Source organism: Populus euphratica, unplaced genomic scaffold (genome assembly GCF_000495115.2).
Source record: "Populus euphratica unplaced genomic scaffold, PopEup_1.0 scaffold57.1, whole genome shotgun sequence".
NCBI classification, from domain to species: domain Eukaryota; kingdom Viridiplantae; phylum Streptophyta; class Magnoliopsida; order Malpighiales; family Salicaceae; genus Populus; species Populus euphratica.
The window spans coordinates 833779-850697 of NW_011499919.1; the positions used below are offsets into that span (position 1 = coordinate 833779).

General features: G+C 33.5%; 2 protein-coding genes across 4 annotated transcripts in view; both read left to right on the top strand.

The window, feature by feature from the left end:
• The window catches only part of LOC105134984 (callose synthase 3), a 15915-nt gene extending 12025 nt beyond the window's left edge, over nt 1-3890 (top strand). For both annotated transcript variants that reach the window (XM_011039633.1, XM_011039634.1), the window contains exons 39-44: nt 601-713; nt 807-1036; nt 1128-1925; nt 2073-2123; nt 2504-2689; nt 3379-3890. In XM_011039633.1, coding sequence (XP_011037935.1) covers nt 601-713; nt 807-1036; nt 1128-1925; nt 2073-2123; nt 2504-2689; nt 3379-3627 — 1627 coding nt within the window. In that variant the 3' untranslated portion in view covers nt 3628-3890. The remainder of the gene's footprint in view (nt 1-600; nt 714-806; nt 1037-1127; nt 1926-2072; nt 2124-2503; nt 2690-3378) is intronic.
• Nucleotides 3891-9823: 5933 nt separating this feature from the next.
• The window catches only part of GSL10 (glucan synthase-like 10), a 36394-nt gene continuing 29298 nt past the window's right edge, over nt 9824-16919 (top strand). The window contains exons 1-9 of one of the 2 annotated variants that reach the window (XM_011039636.1): nt 9824-10030; nt 10845-10916; nt 11129-11333; nt 11947-12044; nt 12438-12601; nt 13459-13555; nt 14213-14323; nt 14402-14527; nt 15406-15495. In XM_011039636.1, the coding sequence (XP_011037938.1) occupies nt 11132-11333; nt 11947-12044; nt 12438-12601; nt 13459-13555; nt 14213-14323; nt 14402-14527; nt 15406-15495 (888 nt within the window). In that variant the 5' untranslated portion in view covers nt 9824-10030; nt 10845-10916; nt 11129-11131. The remainder of the gene's footprint in view (nt 10031-10844; nt 10917-11128; nt 11334-11946; nt 12045-12437; nt 12602-13458; nt 13556-14212; nt 14324-14401; nt 14528-15405; nt 15496-16919) is intronic. The other variant, XM_011039635.1, reaches the window with a different exon arrangement.

Sequence of the window (16919 nt, forward strand, 5' to 3'; positions counted from 1 at the left end):
GGGGGGGGGGGGGTTTGCAAAAGCTGCACAGGATTAAGTAAAAGCTGAAATTTGTCACTAATTAATTTGGTTTCAATTCCGATGGCATGTTTGTCAAAAGGATGCTACAAACTTGGATGAAGGAAAGTTTTTGTGGTTATCAACTGCACACTTGTGATTTAGACGTTGGCAAATATTATGATGGAAACTGACAATTTTTTAATTTTGAAGTAGATTCTATTCTAGATCACATTTAATGCTAGAAATAGGATGATGGAAACTGAAAAAAAAATTATTTTATTTTTGAAGTAGATTCGATTCTATATCACATTTAATGCTAGAAACAGGAATTATGATCAGTTTTATCATCATGGTGAATAATATATGATATATTTATCGAATGGGATTGATGAAGCATCATGCAAGTAAAAATCCTGAAAGGTTGGATAATTGGATTTTTTGTCCACTGATGCTGTTGGACGTGGTAAGAATTTTATGATAATTTGTCTAGAGCAAAAATAAACATGTGATGGCTTATTTCATTACCTGTTCAACAAGGATATCATTCTTCTTTTTTCATATGCTAAGTTTCCTCGATGTCTCTGTTTTCTTCTCATATAGGGTGCGGTTCCACTATGGTCATCCGGATGTATTTGATAGGCTTTTTCACTTGACTAGAGGGGGTGTCAGTAAAGCTTCTAAGGTTATCAATCTGAGTGAAGATATATTTGCCGGTCTGTATTTGCTTTGAACTTTCTGTAGCCATTTTGGTTTTCTATGTGGTCTTTGCTTTAACTGATCATATATATTTCTAATTGCTTTCACAGGCTTCAATTCTACACTACGTGAAGGTAATGTTACCCATCATGAATATATACAAGTTGGGAAGGGGAGAGATGTGGGCCTCAATCAGATTTCTATGTTTGAGGCCAAAATAGCTAATGGAAATGGAGAGCAGACTTTGAGTCGTGATATATACCGGCTTGGACACCGCTTTGACTTTTTCCGAATGCTGTCTTGCTACTTCACCACAGTTGGTTTTTACTTCAGCACTCTGGTATGTTAAAAATTTCTGTTCATTTGTTCAAAGATGTTATCATGTTAGTTTTATGGGAAATTCTGAAGGTACTGAACATCTCTTCTCACAGATAACCGTGCTCACGGTGTATGTATTTCTTTATGGCCGCCTCTATCTTGTTCTCAGTGGACTTGAAGAAGGTTTGAGCACACAGAAAGCAATTCGAGACAACAAACCTCTTCAAGTGGCTCTTGCTTCTCAATCTTTTGTTCAAATAGGATTTTTGATGGCATTGCCTATGTTGATGGAAATTGGCTTGGAAAGGGGTTTCCGCACTGCACTAAGTGAATTTATATTGATGCAATTACAACTAGCGCCTGTATTTTTCACATTTTCTCTTGGCACAAAGACCCACTACTATGGAAGGACATTGCTCCATGGAGGTGCGAAATATAGGCCCACTGGTAGAGGGTTTGTAGTGTTCCATGCCAAGTTTGCTGACAATTACAGGCTCTACTCCCGCAGTCATTTTGTGAAGGGCATTGAGATGATGATTTTGCTTGTTGTGTATCAAATATTTGGTCAGCCATACAGAAGTGCAGTCGCCTATGTCCTAATAACTATATCTATGTGGTTTATGGTTGGTACCTGGCTTTTTGCTCCATTCCTCTTCAATCCTTCTGGTTTTGAGTGGCAGAAGATTGTTGATGATTGGACTGATTGGAACAAGTGGATAAGTAACCGTGGAGGAATAGGCGTTCCACCAGAAAAGAGTTGGGAATCATGGTGGGAAGAAGAACAGGAGCATCTTCATCACTCGGGAAAGCGTGGTATTGTAGCAGAGATACTGTTATCTCTACGATTCTTTATCTATCAATATGGACTAGTATATCATTTAACGATCACAAAGAAAACCAAAAGTTTTTTGGTATGTCCTCAGCTGCACTCATATTTTACCTTCACCTCCTGCTTTTTTAAAAACATATTTTACCTTCACCTCCTGCTTTTTTTTTTAAAATAAATAAATAAAACCTGGCATTTCTAAACCAGTGTTATCCTTTGTGCTTGGTCATAGGTCTATGGTGTATCATGGCTGGTCATCTTTCTAATATTGTTCGTGATGAAGGTAAGCTGCTTATTTCTTCAATCTTTCTAGGTTTTTACACATCTTTAGCAATTGTCATTTGCTAATCTTTCTACATTAGCAATGTAGTTTTAAGCTACCTTCCTTTTTTTCCTTCTATTTCTCATGGTTCAATAGTACCTTTAGCTGCACAAGATCGCGTTCACAAATGCTATAGATAAATCTGATTCTTTTTCAACGAGTCCCTTTTTTTGAGAAAGATATAAAAATCTCTGGACTATTTGTGAATAGAAGTACTGTCCATAACAACTTTGTGTTTCTTTCTGGACCGGATTAATGTTTTCCTTGAAATATATTTCACGCGTAGTTTTTTGAGATGTGTTATATGTATGAATCTACTGACTTCTCTCTTTCTTACTCAGACGGTATCTGTTGGGCGGCGAAAGTTCAGTGCTAACTTCCAGCTTGCATTCCGTCTAATTAAGGGAATGATATTCCTAACATTTATCTCGATTCTTGTCACTTTGATTGCACTGCCTCATATGACAGTGCAGGACATCTTTGTATGCATTCTTGCTTTCATGCCAACTGGCTGGGGGATGCTTTTGGTGAGTGAATTTCTATCTGCTCTTTCTATATTTTCTGCCAATATTCCTGACATCTGGTTCATTTGAGTCTCAAATGTGGTGTCAATAAGCTGAGCGCTCTATTTGGCCCTTTTCGTTTAGGTTATTGACAAATACAATACTTAGCAGAGTTTAGGCTTACTAATTTCAAGTTTGCTTCTCCATAAACATTCAACTAGAGTATAAAATGTCTTCATTTTTTTTTTTAATGGTCTAGTATACCTCCATGGTCATTGAAGCAGATCATACTCTTGTTCTTGGGCCCTGGGTTTGGTTTTGAAAGTTTGATCAGCTGGATATCAGCCTTAGCCATGATTGCTACACATCCCTATTATTGTGGTGGTTCAATTGAGCTCAAGCTCAGAGAATTAGAGCTCGAACTTGGTGTCAAATTGGCTTGGCTTCATTTGCATCACTTTTGAACTATATCATAAGCTTCTAGCTAAGGAGGCTGCATTGATTAACCTCTTTCTGTTCTTTTCATATAGTTGTTCAAGTATGAACAGTAAACAAAATACATTGGTGCCTTTCTAGATTTCGAGATTCAAGATCTTTCTTCATTTTTAAACTACTTGCATGTCTTTGTGTATCATTATTTCGTTTTCAGAATAGCCTTTTCAGTTTCCACGCATCATCATCACCCATGTTAATTTTCCTTCCATTTTTACCAGATTGCACAAGCATGCAAGCCTATCGTTCAACGAGCAGGGTTTTGGGGATCAGTTCAGACACTTGCTCGCGGTTACGAAATCGTTATGGGCTTGCTCCTGTTCACTCCTGTTGCATTCCTCGCCTGGTTTCCATTTGTGTCTGAATTCCAGACTCGTATGCTGTTCAACCAAGCATTTAGTAGAGGTCTGCAAATTTCTCGAATTCTTGGCGGCCCAAGGAAGGATCGCTCTTCAAGGAGCAAGGAGTGATCTTAGTACCACACTACTGGCCTGTGAAAATTCTGTTAATATGTTTGCTAAACTTGTACTTGTGGATGAGTAAGGAATTGCATTTTTTGGTAATTGGGATAAAATCAACTTCTAGCAGCCCCTAACTATCTTGCAATTGAATGAAAATTTTTCCACTAAATCATCAATTCTGTTTTGAGCATCCTTGATCAAATTATGAATGTTATGCTATGTATTGTAGGGGCTCATGCCTGAAACAAGCAAGATCAGTTTGTGCAGGGGTTGTTAGTTCTGTTTATGTTGAAAGTAATTTTTTAAAAATAAAAAAAATATTTTAATGTATTTATAAGAAATTTTTTTTTGAAAACCTACTGTTATTATATTTCTACCCTATATTTGTAATGATAGGTTATTTCAATAATTTTTCAATCAATATTAAATTATATAATAAATGATGTACATTTGGAAAAGAAATATATATTAAGTAAAATTTAATATAAATAGTGAAGCTTTGTATTTTTGGTTCAACAATCATTGATTTATTATTTTTTATCAATTATTTAGATTTTTTGAATGTTTGATTGGATAATATTAAGATAATTTTTATATAATTTAATTTTAAATTTATTTTAGATAATGACTTGGGTTGATAGGTTTTTTTTCCTATTAATTTTATTATTATTTTTTTAAATTATTGGTTAATTATATTATCTTAAAACAAGGTTGATTAGTTCATGTAAAAAAAATAAACCGTATAATAAATAATATATATTCAGATTATGTTTTATGAAATAAAGATTACCTCTACTTACAAAATAAATATTATCCAAAGTCTTACTTGTAGGTATGCATTAAAATAACATTTTTTAAATATTTTTAAATATTATATTTATAATTATTATACATGTACAACGTCGCGACAATTGCACACACGTGTGTGTATATGGAAAGATAAGGAATACTTATCTCTTATTGGTGGAAAAATGGAATGTTGCTCTCCACACTCGTAGTCTTACTTGTAGGTATGCATTAAAATAACATTTTTTAAATATTTTTAAATATTATATTTATAATTATTATACATGTACAACGTCGCGACAATTGCACACACGTTATATTTATAATTATTATACATGTACAAAATTGCACACACGTGTGTGTATGGAAAGATAAGGAATACTTATCTCTTATTGGTGGAAAAATAGAATGAGAATCGTCATCTAATATTATGATCATTAGCAACCTTAACTAGTTTTAGAGATCAGGTACGGAGATTAATCGTGTAAATGAAATGTATTAGTACCTCAAATACATCCTATCTAAGGTAATCTACATTACTTTATTTGTTTGATCAAAATCTAAGGCTTGGTTGTGTTTTTTAATTGTTAATCTTGTTTGTCTAAGATTCAAGAAAAACTCTTCTAAAAAAAAAGGTTCTTATCTTAATGAGATAAAACTAAACCGTTCTAGCGTCAAATAAAAAAACTACCTCTTTAATATTGAAAGTATGTTTTACGTATAAATTCATAATCCCTGATATTAAAAAAATAATAATTTTTTTGGATTTTTTTAAATATTGTCCAAGTTCTCGTGACTTTGATAAATTGATTATTAAAGCCAAAATGTATGCTAAATGTTTTTTAAAAAAAGTTTTCTTTGTTGTATGAAAATATGATGTGATTTTTTCTTTGAGAGACTTCATCATATGCATAAAAACCAAAATATTTTTAAAAGTTTTTTGATAAAAATCGGGTATTTTAATATAAGATTTGTATTTTTACAATGTAAAAATACAAATCAATAATAAGCAAAATTTAATAGAAAAATACATGGAAAAATTGCAAATTTTCAAAAATATATTTTTTTTAAAATTGAAACTGGGCCGAACTAGGCCCGATTATGTGAGGTGGGCCTGGTTCGGCCCAGCTACAAGGCTGGACTCAGCCCAACCACGTGGGCTGGGTTAATGTTCCAGCCCAAAACAAACAAAAGGGTGGATTGCTGGTTGATTAGTACTTAAAAGTGCATTTTTATCATGGTTTTATATCATCATTTTGCACTTGAAGTATCAATAACTCCTTAACTAAAATATGTTTTATAATAATGTATCTAATAATATAAGATACCTATAATTTATGGTAAATATCTATTTTTAATGCAGGCCTATCACATAAATGAAAGGATTGATTGATGACTTGAAGAACTTAAATTGCAAGGATAAACCGTTCTATCATCAAATAAAAAAGACTACATTTTTAATATCGGGAATATATTTTACATATAAATTCGTAATCTCAAATATTAAAAAAAAACAAAATAATTGTTTTGGATTTTTTGAAATATTGGTCAAGTTCTCATGACTTTAATAAACTGGTTATTAAAGCCAAAATGCATGCTAAAATATAATATATTTTTTTTTGAAGTTTTCTTTGTTGTATAAAAATATAATATGATTTTTTAGCTTTGTGAAATTTGGTCGTATACACAAAAAAAAATTCCCTTTTTTTATGTTTTCAAAATTTTGACAAAAACCAGGTATTTTAATACCGAATTTGCATCTTTATGATAAAAATATAGACTGATATCAATCAAAATGGCTTCGAAAAATCCTTGGAAAAATCACAATTTTCAAATATATATATATATATATATATATATATATGTAAAAAAAACACAAAAGAAAATGAAATGAACTACAAGCCCAGCCACAAAGCTGGACTCAGCCCAGCCGCGTGGGCTGGGCTGATGTTCCAGCCCACCGAAGAAACAAAAAAAAAAAGATTGGTTACTTTGCATGAGCACAGTAACCAAGTAATTAATTAGTTGGTTACTTGCGCAGCACAGTAACCAACTAATTATTTCTTCTTGCATGCAGAACGTGCATAGTGCATGTTCTACAAACAAGAAGATGACTAATGACCGGTGGCTATGGAGGGGAAGGGAATTTACCTGAGGTGATGATCTTGGATCGTTGAGCTGACGGTGGTGCAGACGATTGTTCTCGGTGGCCCAGCGGTGGCGGTTACTAAGAAGCCCGATAACAGCGACAGTTCTTCTTCTCCTTGGTGCAGAGACACCACGCCTGTGCTAGAGGAGTAGACGAAAACTTCACTGGTGAAGATGGTGGTCTCCCTTCCCCTGTGCTTTGCTTCCTCTTTATTTTTACTCTCTCTTTTGTTCTTTCTCCTTCTCTGTTTTGTTTCGGTTTCCCCTCTGTTGCTGTTGTTGGTAGCGTTGATGGTGGTGGTTCCAGGGGGGTGAGGCATGGTTCTTCTCTTTTTTCGTGCAGAGACCCTAGTCTCTGTTTTTCTTTTCCTCTTTTATTTTGGCTTTCTCTCCTTTGTTTCTCAAACAAATCTTCCCCTTCTTTTTCTTGTTCCCCTCTGTTTCGGTTTCTCTCTTCTCTACACTCGAAATCCTCCCTCCTCTGTTCTGCTCTCTTTCAGTTTCTTTTTTTTACCCCCTCCTTTTTCTCAGTGTTGCAGCAAGGAAGGGAGATGGTGGGAGGCTGACAGTGGCGCTGTTGTGGAGGTGGAAAAGAAACACAAAGGTGGTGCCCGGGGGTGAGGAACGATCCTTCTTCTTCTTTGTGCTGAAACCACCGGTCTCTATTCTTTTTTTCTCAACATATGCTTTCACTTTTTCTCCTCTGTATCTCAAAAAAAAATTCCATGTTTGGTTTCCCTTTTCCCTTTATTTTTTGTTCTTCCCCCAAAATCCCTCTCCATTGTTTTCTGTTTTCCCCTATTTTTTGTTCTTCCCCCAAAATCCCTCCCCATTGTTTTCTGTTTTCCCCCTATATTTATAGGCAGCCGGGGGAGAGGTTCATCATACCCTGGCCAACTGCAAGGCATGGTGGCGTAGAATGGCTCCTGTGCAGCCGTTCCAGGGCATGAGTTATATTAATGGTGGCAGGGTAAAAGGGATGGCTTTTGTCCGGGTTTTGTGGGCAAGTGGAAGGAGAAAGAGGAGAAGAATGACAGGAAAAAAGATTTAAAAATCTTCTTCTTACCTGTCTTTGCATGCACAGGGGAGAAGAAGCTGTTCAAAACGGCACCATGTAATTTTTAATTTTTATTTTTTTTAAAGAAAAGGAAAACAAATTTAGGAGTGATCCAAAAATGAGTTATGACAATAATTATATTCAAGACTTTTATTTATATTAAATTAGTTTGATTTTATGTAATTTAATTTTAGACTGGTTTGGTTAACTAACGAGGTTTAAGGTTCACAGTTATATGCGAAATAATACTAAGATATTGATTGTCATTCATTTATTACTGCACGACTTCATTCAAGTAACTAAACATGATTACAAATCATAAACTCGATAACCAACCCTCCTGCAATCGTTCCTAATCCCATCATCTTTTCCAGTAACATTGTGAAGAATTGAGACTGGTTGCCAGCGAAATGGTTCACCACTTTCGAAGTTCCTAGCATCAAATGGAGGAGTTGAAGGGCCGAAGGGAGGCATTGTCTCGTTGTTACCCAAATTGAGTCACAAACGCTCCTAGTATTCTGGCTTCCAACTGGTGAAGTCGCAGGCCTTTGGCTGAAAAGATGACAATGAGCCATGCCATGTATGCGTGCTCCTGAAATATAAGAATCAATACTATTTATTATTATTTTTGTATTAATTCAGTTGGATTTCATCACATCAGCTTAATTGGCCACTAAAACCTGCTTGAATCAAATTCAACTCAAATCACGATCTGAATTTCTAGTTTTTAAAGTCAATTTGCCGGACTGAGTGCTATTTTTTCTTGTTAGTTAGTTTATGTATATTATGATTATTTGTTTGATAGTTAGTTTATGTATATTATGATTATTTTTTTGAAATTTTAAAGTTAATAATCATATAAAATTTCAATAATTCTGAAATTTATAAAATTTAAAATAATAATTTTTAATAAATAAATTTAAGATCTCATCAATTAAATTATATCCTTCAAAATTATTTGAGCATTGTTGTTCATTTTATAAATGGAAGTGTAGGAAAAGATTTTCATGGTGTTTAAAATGTGTAATTTAACTAAAAAAATAATTTATTGATCTAGATTGACGCTTAATTTTATTTAAGAATTAAAAGAATATTATTTTAATAAAAAAAATAAAAAAAGTTAATGAAATAATGATCAAGGCAGAATAACTAAGCTAGTGAATTGCCCTAGATTTTTAATCGACTTAGCCAATTTTTCTCTCTTTAATTCATCCCCATCTAAATTTTAAATCAATCAAATCTCAGGTATACTTGCTAAACCGGTGCACAATTCACAAGTATGCTCCAAAGTACCCAAATGGTACCTCCACAGGCCATTTCCCATTATTTGATCTCCTTATTTCAATTAATTAATTTCTTTTTGATCAATCATCAATCAATTTCCTTAGTTTTGTTATCAATTTATTAACTAAGGATCTTTTTATAATACAAACAGAGGATCAACTGATCAAGTGACCAGGTTCCACCTCCACGTGCTCAAGGCCCCATAGGCCTTTTTACACTACTTTTCTTTTCCGCGTTTATTATTCAAAGGCATCGAACCCCGTGTCGCGGCCTATAACCGGTAAATGTCTTCTTCTCGTCCCATGTTGATAAAAGAGTAAATTATAAATTAGTCCCTCTATTTTTAAAAAAGAATTAAATAATTTTTCTAAGTTCTAAAAACCATTCTTCTTATACTTTCTTATCATCAATTTCTTTTCTTCTTGTAAGAAAAAAAGTTAAAATTAAAATGGATGAAAAAAATTAAGCTATAATTAAATTTGACAACATAAATACACAAAAGTTACTCATGTAAATCATATCAAAGAGCATAATTGGTTGGAGATCACAAGGTATTTAGTGTAAAATATTTAAATAAGATTTAGGTATTTTTTTATTTAGTGTTTTCTTTTAGTATTTATTATATTTTTATGTTTTAGAGCTATATTAATTTGTTATAACTAATTATTTATTGTTCTCATCTGCCAGAAAAAAAAATATTTTTATGGGAAGATACAATTAAAGAATTTCATTGCACCCCTTAAAAAAACAAAATAAATTTAAATAGAAAAAAAATAACAAATCACAAGTATATTTAAAAATACATGGACAAATCGATTACATTTCTAAACTAGAGGGGTTAATTTATAATTCCCTCCCATATAAATTATCAAACTCATATAATTACATAACTACCCCTTTGTGGATTCCCTAACACTCCCCTCATTTTTTATCTCTCTCCTCGGAAACGATCTCTCAGCTCTCTTTTTAAATGGCAGCAAAGCAAAAACTTCCTTCCTTTTAAAAACCCCCGTCTTTTTGTTTTTTCATTCGAAATCTTTCGCCTCGAGACGAAGAAAAAGAAGAAGAGATCGATTCAACTCGCCTTCTCAACTCGGTCTCTCTCCTTCTCTCAACCATTTTCGTGTCGCGATTCAGGTAACGGTTTTTGGTTTTTATTTTGTTTTTGAATTTTTCTCCTGTTTCGTTACCGAGAAAATCAGTGACTATAATTTGAGATCTACTAGGTTTTTGTTTTTGTTGTTGTTGACCACAGAAAAATAATTCGAAAAATTTTTGTAATTTTTTCTGTTTTGAATTCCCCAACCACAATTTTTTTGATTTGTTTATTTTTGGAAACCTTTATCTCTCTCTTTGATCTGCAACTTCTTTTTAGCAATTTGTGTCTATTCTTTTACATATTAGTATATAAATACACACAAATTTAACTAGCTTTTGAGTATTTTTTTCTTGTAATTTTAGCTAATTGTCACGTAATTTCTTATTTAGAAAGTATGATTTGGCTAGCTTAATTGTTTCTGTTTGGTGTTATCATGCTATTTAATTGTGTTGCTCACTTTTTAAGTTAATTTTTCTGATAAATGCTGGTTTTAGGGTTTATGTTGCTCTCAAGTGTTCGTCAAAATTAAGGGCGTAGTCTCATGCTTAGTGAAATCTGAGATTCTATGAAAAGGACTAGGTCAAGGCAGGGCGTGGTCTCTTGTTTAGTGAAAATCTGAGGTTCTATGAAAAGGACTAGGTCAAGGCAGTATAAATTTGCTTAAAGCCTTTTGTTGTAGTATCTTGAGGCGTGCACAAATTTTGTGTGCAATTGGTTGTTGGATGAATTTAATCTGATTGGTGATTGCTTCCAGTAGCCTTGTTGGTCTTCGGATTGGATACCTGTTAGTAATTATTATTAGTATTGTCCCTTGAATAATTAGTTTGCGTTCTGGTTTTAATCATTTGGCAGCTTTTACTTCAGCTGTGAGCTGCACTTCTTCGGTCTTAGACTGTTGATTGCCAGCTAGGCTGCTATACTCCAGTAATGCCCTATTGGTTGTGAAGGACAGACAATTTTAGCTGCAAGTATTATTTATATTTTTATTTGTATCTGATGCATTTCCATGACATCATCCATTGTATCAATCAATGAATCTATATGTACTTGTTATTTAAAATTCCAAAGTACAAGGTTCTTGTTTTTTATTTTTTCAACTGTTTGGATAGAGTGCACTGATGATTTGTGCTCCGCAGAAAATGTCTCGAGCAGAGGACTTATGGGAGCGGTTAGTAAGGGCTGTGTTAAGGAGGGAAAGAACTGGGACTGATGCACTTGGTCGGCCTGTTGGTGGTATTGCTGGATATGTTCCGTCATCGCTTACTAATAATAGGGATATAGATGAAATTTTGAGAGCAGCAGATGAAATTCAAGATGTAAATCCAGCTGTGTCTAGAATTCGTATGTATCTTATTTTCTTTCGTTTATGTCACTCTTATTTTGCATGTTTACACCATCTAACCTAGGGTATTTATGCAAATCTCTTATTGAGAGTGTGAATCATTTTAGCTTAAGTTGATCAGACTTGCTTACATTCTAGCACAACTCAATGCAAAAAAAAAAGAAAAAAAAAAGAAAAAAGAAAGAAAGAAAAGATTTTGGATGAAGAAACTTTTGAACATGAACAATCTAGTCTATCATGATGTAAAATCTGAAATTTTAAGTTTAAGAAAAAAAATTACAAAGTTCATAAACAAATAAGCTGATACTTCAAATCAATTAATTATCAATGTCCCATGCATATGGAATATCTTGCATTTCCTATTCAAGACATAATAATCCAGGCAATTTAGCAAACCACAAGTAATTAAAATAATAAGCTTTGAGGTAAGTCGTCAAGCAAATATCAAACCCTTGTAAACATGACAAAGAGGAGTTTCTATGTTTTGCTTGAATGACTTATATTCTGCTGTTGATTCTGTTTTCTATTGATGATATGCCCCATATAATCAGCAGAAGTTTTGTGCGCTTGAAACTACTGTATTTTTTGTAATAATTATTATTATACCTGCAGTATGTGAACATGCTTATTCACTTGCACAAAATCTGGATCCTAATAGTGAAGGAAGAGGTGTTCTACAATTCAAGACTGGTTTGATGTCTGTTATCAAGGTATAGCTCTTGTGTATGAAGACTTTTGGTCATGTTTACATGTAGAAGATTTTTCAGTTTTGTAGAAAAAAATTCAGGAAAATACAGTATTACCAGAAGATAGATTTCCAGATAAATGATGAACGCTATTTTGTAGACGTGCTGAGAAGTTTTTAAATTTGTCTTCTCTTTTCATTATCTATAATAATGATAATTGTACATTCAGGTATTATTTTGATTGGTAGTTTATAATGTTATAGTTATGTTGTTCTTTAGATACCTTAACAATTATAATATGTTTGATGCTATTCAATAGCTACTTGATAGTTATTATAGATGTGATGTGTTTATATATATATATATATATGTCTGCTAATATCATGTGCCTTCTTTGTCCTTTTGAGAAAATTTTAGCAAAAGCTGGCAAAAAGGGAGGGTGGAACCATAGATAGAAGCCAGGATATTGCTCAGCTGCAAGAGTTTTACAAATCCTACAGAGAGAACAACAATGTAGACAAGCTACGAGAAGAAGAAATGCAGTTGAGGCAATCTGGTGCTTTTACTGGAATCCTTGGCGAGTATGTTCCTAAAATAAGAAAGAATTCATTAAAAAATTGAGTCGAACATTGCCTTTAAACAGCAGAATGCCTTCAATGTCATCCACAATAGTTTGGCTTTCCTTTTATTTTTCTTTTCTTCTCTTTGTCTACACCTCTCTCCCTCTGTTTATTTTCTCTGCTTCTTTGCCAATTTTTAACATCATTAATTTCATGGAATAGGTACCATAGACATGGTTTGTATTTAAACACTGCTTCTGATTCATAAATGGTTTTTTGTGTCATTTCTTTAGGTTTAATCAGCATTCATGATATAGCTTTAGTTTCTGTGAATATAAACCTAGATGAGAAGGGGCAGATTTTTATAGTTCTCCAATATGTAATAGTAAGCCCTTGTACTTGGGAGCTTATATGAAGAATTTAACTAGTGATGCTTGATACAGCTGACCCCTATTAGTTTGGAATTGAGGCTTTGTTGTTCATGCTTGGTATTCATTAGAATTGCTGAATGAGTTAGGAATGCATTTTTAGTTATATTCTCCACTCAATTCTGGAGGTATCCACTTCATATGCTGTATCTCAGAATGCTCGCCTTTGAGTTTGGACAAACTCTGATCCCTCCCTCCTCCCCAAGAAACCAAAAAAAGTGCCCCATCAAAATGGATAAGCCCTGTTGCTGAAATTATCTCAGGTGGAACTGTAGCTCTGCTAATTAATTTGCTGGCTTAATTAATTCATTAGCTCCATTTTCTTGTGTTTCTGGTAGTCCATAAATTTAGTTTTTGCTACATGCATGTGCACTTTGTTGCCTACTTTGGAACTATTTATGATTTCTCTTGTTTCACCATGGCATGCTTGGTTTTGATTTGTCAATCCAGGTTGGAGCGGAAGACAGTGAAGAGAAAAAGAGTTTTTGCAACTCTGAAAGTTTTAGGATCTGTACTTGGGCAACTAACAGATGAAGTTCCCGAAGAGGTTCAATCTATAGTCTTTTCAAACATAATTAACATAATTCTCTTCATGGGTGCTCATACATTAATTTTGCAATTACTTATCCTGTGGACTATATCAGGATTATTTTGAGAATTGGAACTTCTATGTTTCTTTCAAGCCACAATTTTTTTTCTTTTCATTCTCTCTCTTTGAAAAGTTAAAATTGCATGCATATGCAACTTCTTTACTCTCTTCTTCCAGGTTGATTTTATTTATTTCCTGTGTCATTTCAACATGTTATGCAATATGTGCTTCGATCTACTTCTCTACTCTCCTGCCTACCATAGTCCCTATGCTATGTTTTTGGTAGAGCTTGGTGCTTCTAAGCCATCTCAGAAATCCAGATAATTCATCCATTGTGGTATTATCTGTGACATGCTCTGCTTTTGTGAAGTTGTATCCATGTTTGCACTAATTGAAGACATGGGAGGAAACTGCAGCATGAGAATATAATTTTGCTTTTCATTCCTGCTCTTTTACTTATTCGTGAAAAGATATTCTTAATGCAACCAACTCTCCACCCCTCCCCTTTTTATGGATACCAATGAATTCTATCATTGATATATGCCTTTGTAAAGGTCGTTGGTAATACTTATTTGTGTCTACTGTCAATTAATACGCATGTTGTATTTTGTGCAGCTTAAGCGAATGATTGAATCCGATGCCACCATGACTGAGGACCTTATTGCTTATAACATCATTCCACTGGATGGCCAAACTATGACAAATGCTATTGTTACTTTCCCTGAGGTCATCTAGTTTTATTATTATCATATGTTCATAATTTGTTAATTGTATAATTTTTCACTCAACATCATTCAAGTGCAGGTACGAGCAGCAGTAACAGCTTTGAAGTATTTCCAGGGCCTGCCGCAATTACCAGATGGTTTTCGTATTCCTGCTACAAGAAGTCTTGATATGCTTGATTTTCTGCACTACATTTTTGGGTTTCAGGTTTGTAATCCTGTGATTATGTGCTGTATGAGGCTATTTCACTTGTGCACTTCTGTAGTTTTTCTTTGTTTTCTCTTGATTCATGCTTCTAAAGGTAGAAATCCACCAATGAAGTGTCAAGCTTGGAGATTGTATGCTTATTTAGAAGCAGAAATTTTATTTGGATGTCTTTTGGATTTGCAATATCTGCAGTTAGTTATTTCTTGATGTTGTATTTGGATGTGATCAGAGCCTTATTATATTTTGATGTTTTTGGGGTTCTTACCTGGCTACTACATTTTAATCGGGTAATAATCTGGTTTGGTTGGAATTCTCACTCCTCATTGGTTCACTTAGAATGCAAAGGGAGTTTTAAAACTTGAATTTCGTTCATGAAATAGTAAATTGGGTCTTTGTTCTTTTATTTGGCCCTACCATAATCAATTTTCAGTTGATTCAAAATACACTATAAATGATATGAACGACCATTCTCCCATCTATTTGATCAACAAGGATATCAAAACACCACGTCATTGTCTTCATTAAGTTCATTAACTGAAAAAGGAGCAAGTTAATTGATTCATAAGGGGAGATAGGCTCTAGGAATATGACTCGTTTAGAGAGGAAAATTAAAAGAAGGAATTGTGGGTTTTTAAACTGGATTCATATTTTTTGGATGCTGAGAATTCTGTGCTTTGCCCAGCCTCCTATATTTATCTTGCATTCAGAATAGGTGAAAAATTATATATGTTTAGGGGGGGGGGGTGGTTCAATTCAAAATCACGCTTCTCTACACTACTTTTGCATTCACTTCTTCTAGAGTGTTATGGACTTTTTCTAAGAAATTATTTGGAATAATTTGTTTCTTGCTTCTCATTTGTGAACTTTATGGCTGTCAGAAAGACAATGTTTCAAACCAGCGGGAACATGTAGTTCACCTCCTTGCCAATGAACAATCTCGACTTGGTATCCCTGATGCAACCGAATCGGTATGTCTCACATGTTTCTGTTTCATATTTGGGTTAATTTTTGTTTTGGAATTTTAGGATGCTATCCCAAGGTAAATATGAATTTTCCATATCAGATCTTTTTATTTAATTTCCGTTAATTAAATTGCTTCACATGCAAGTATTTGTAGTTTAAATTTATAGTTCAAAGATTTTAAGTTTTGTGAGATTGTTTGGAACTAATGCTGTTTTAGTGTTTACATTTGGCATTGAGTGATTTGATTTTCAGTTTGTTATTTTAATTTAACCTGGACTCTTTGTTCATCTTTTTTGCAAGTACCTTCATAGTGGCTTTTATCTTCTTAGCCTGCTCTATAGTCACACAACCTAGCACATGTTATTTGTGGCTTTTATCTTCTTAGCGTGCTCTATAGTCACACAACCTAGCACATGTTATTTGTTGCTTTTAATTTTTTAACACCTGCCCAACAAGGAAAGGATTAAAACTTTGCTTCAATCAATTGCCTTATAGGAAGTTACTAGCTATATTTAAAGGTTCCTTTGCATGGCGGTGGTCAAAATTTGTCAAACAAGTATACCGAAGATAAAGAAATGCTGAAATTTAAAAAAGTATAACTTTGAAATGTGAATTTAGTGTTGTCAAAAGTGAAAGGTGCCCTAAGGCGCCAATGGTGCTAAACAGCTGAGGTGTCATAGGCCCACTCGAACAAAATGAGGCACTATACTAAAATAAAATAATCAAATTTAAAAGCAAAATATCATATTATAGAAGCCATATCAATGTTTCACTAACTGTTAATTAAGTCTATAACTTTGAAAGATAAAAGAGGATACTAGATAATTTAAATGAGCAAGTAGATTAAATAAGTCTTAAAGATAGATGGAGTTATTTAAGGTAACTGTTCAACCTTTATCAACTTCCAAGACATCGTCATCCATGCCTTTCTCTCCTTTACTAAAGTCCTCAATTTCCATTTCATTTGAATCGTGATCTATTAAGCCATAATGTATTTCTTTAGAATTGACGCTTCTATGCTTAACTAGTTGTACAAGTCTAAAAGGAAATAAATTGATAACCATAGAAGAAATTTTAAAAAATAAAATCAAATTGAAAATCTGGAAGCATAATATAGCTTAAATATTTATAAATGACGATAGATAAAGAGAAGAATAGTGTGGTGAAAGTTAGAATAGATAAAATAAAAGAAGAAATAAACAAAAGAAGATGAATAAAATAATAGTAAAGCATGGAGGTTAGCTGGTTCCATTAAATGTCTCTGCTGTTGAACGGAAAAAGGTGGTCCTCACTTGCTACATGTCAATCCCAGTGACAGTTCTTGGTGAATCTCTTCCTTTTGTTTCTTTTTATAATTTTTAAAAGATAAGAGCCTTTGGTTTCACAATTATACCCTTTAAATAACTATGGGTGGGTGGATAGAAGAATA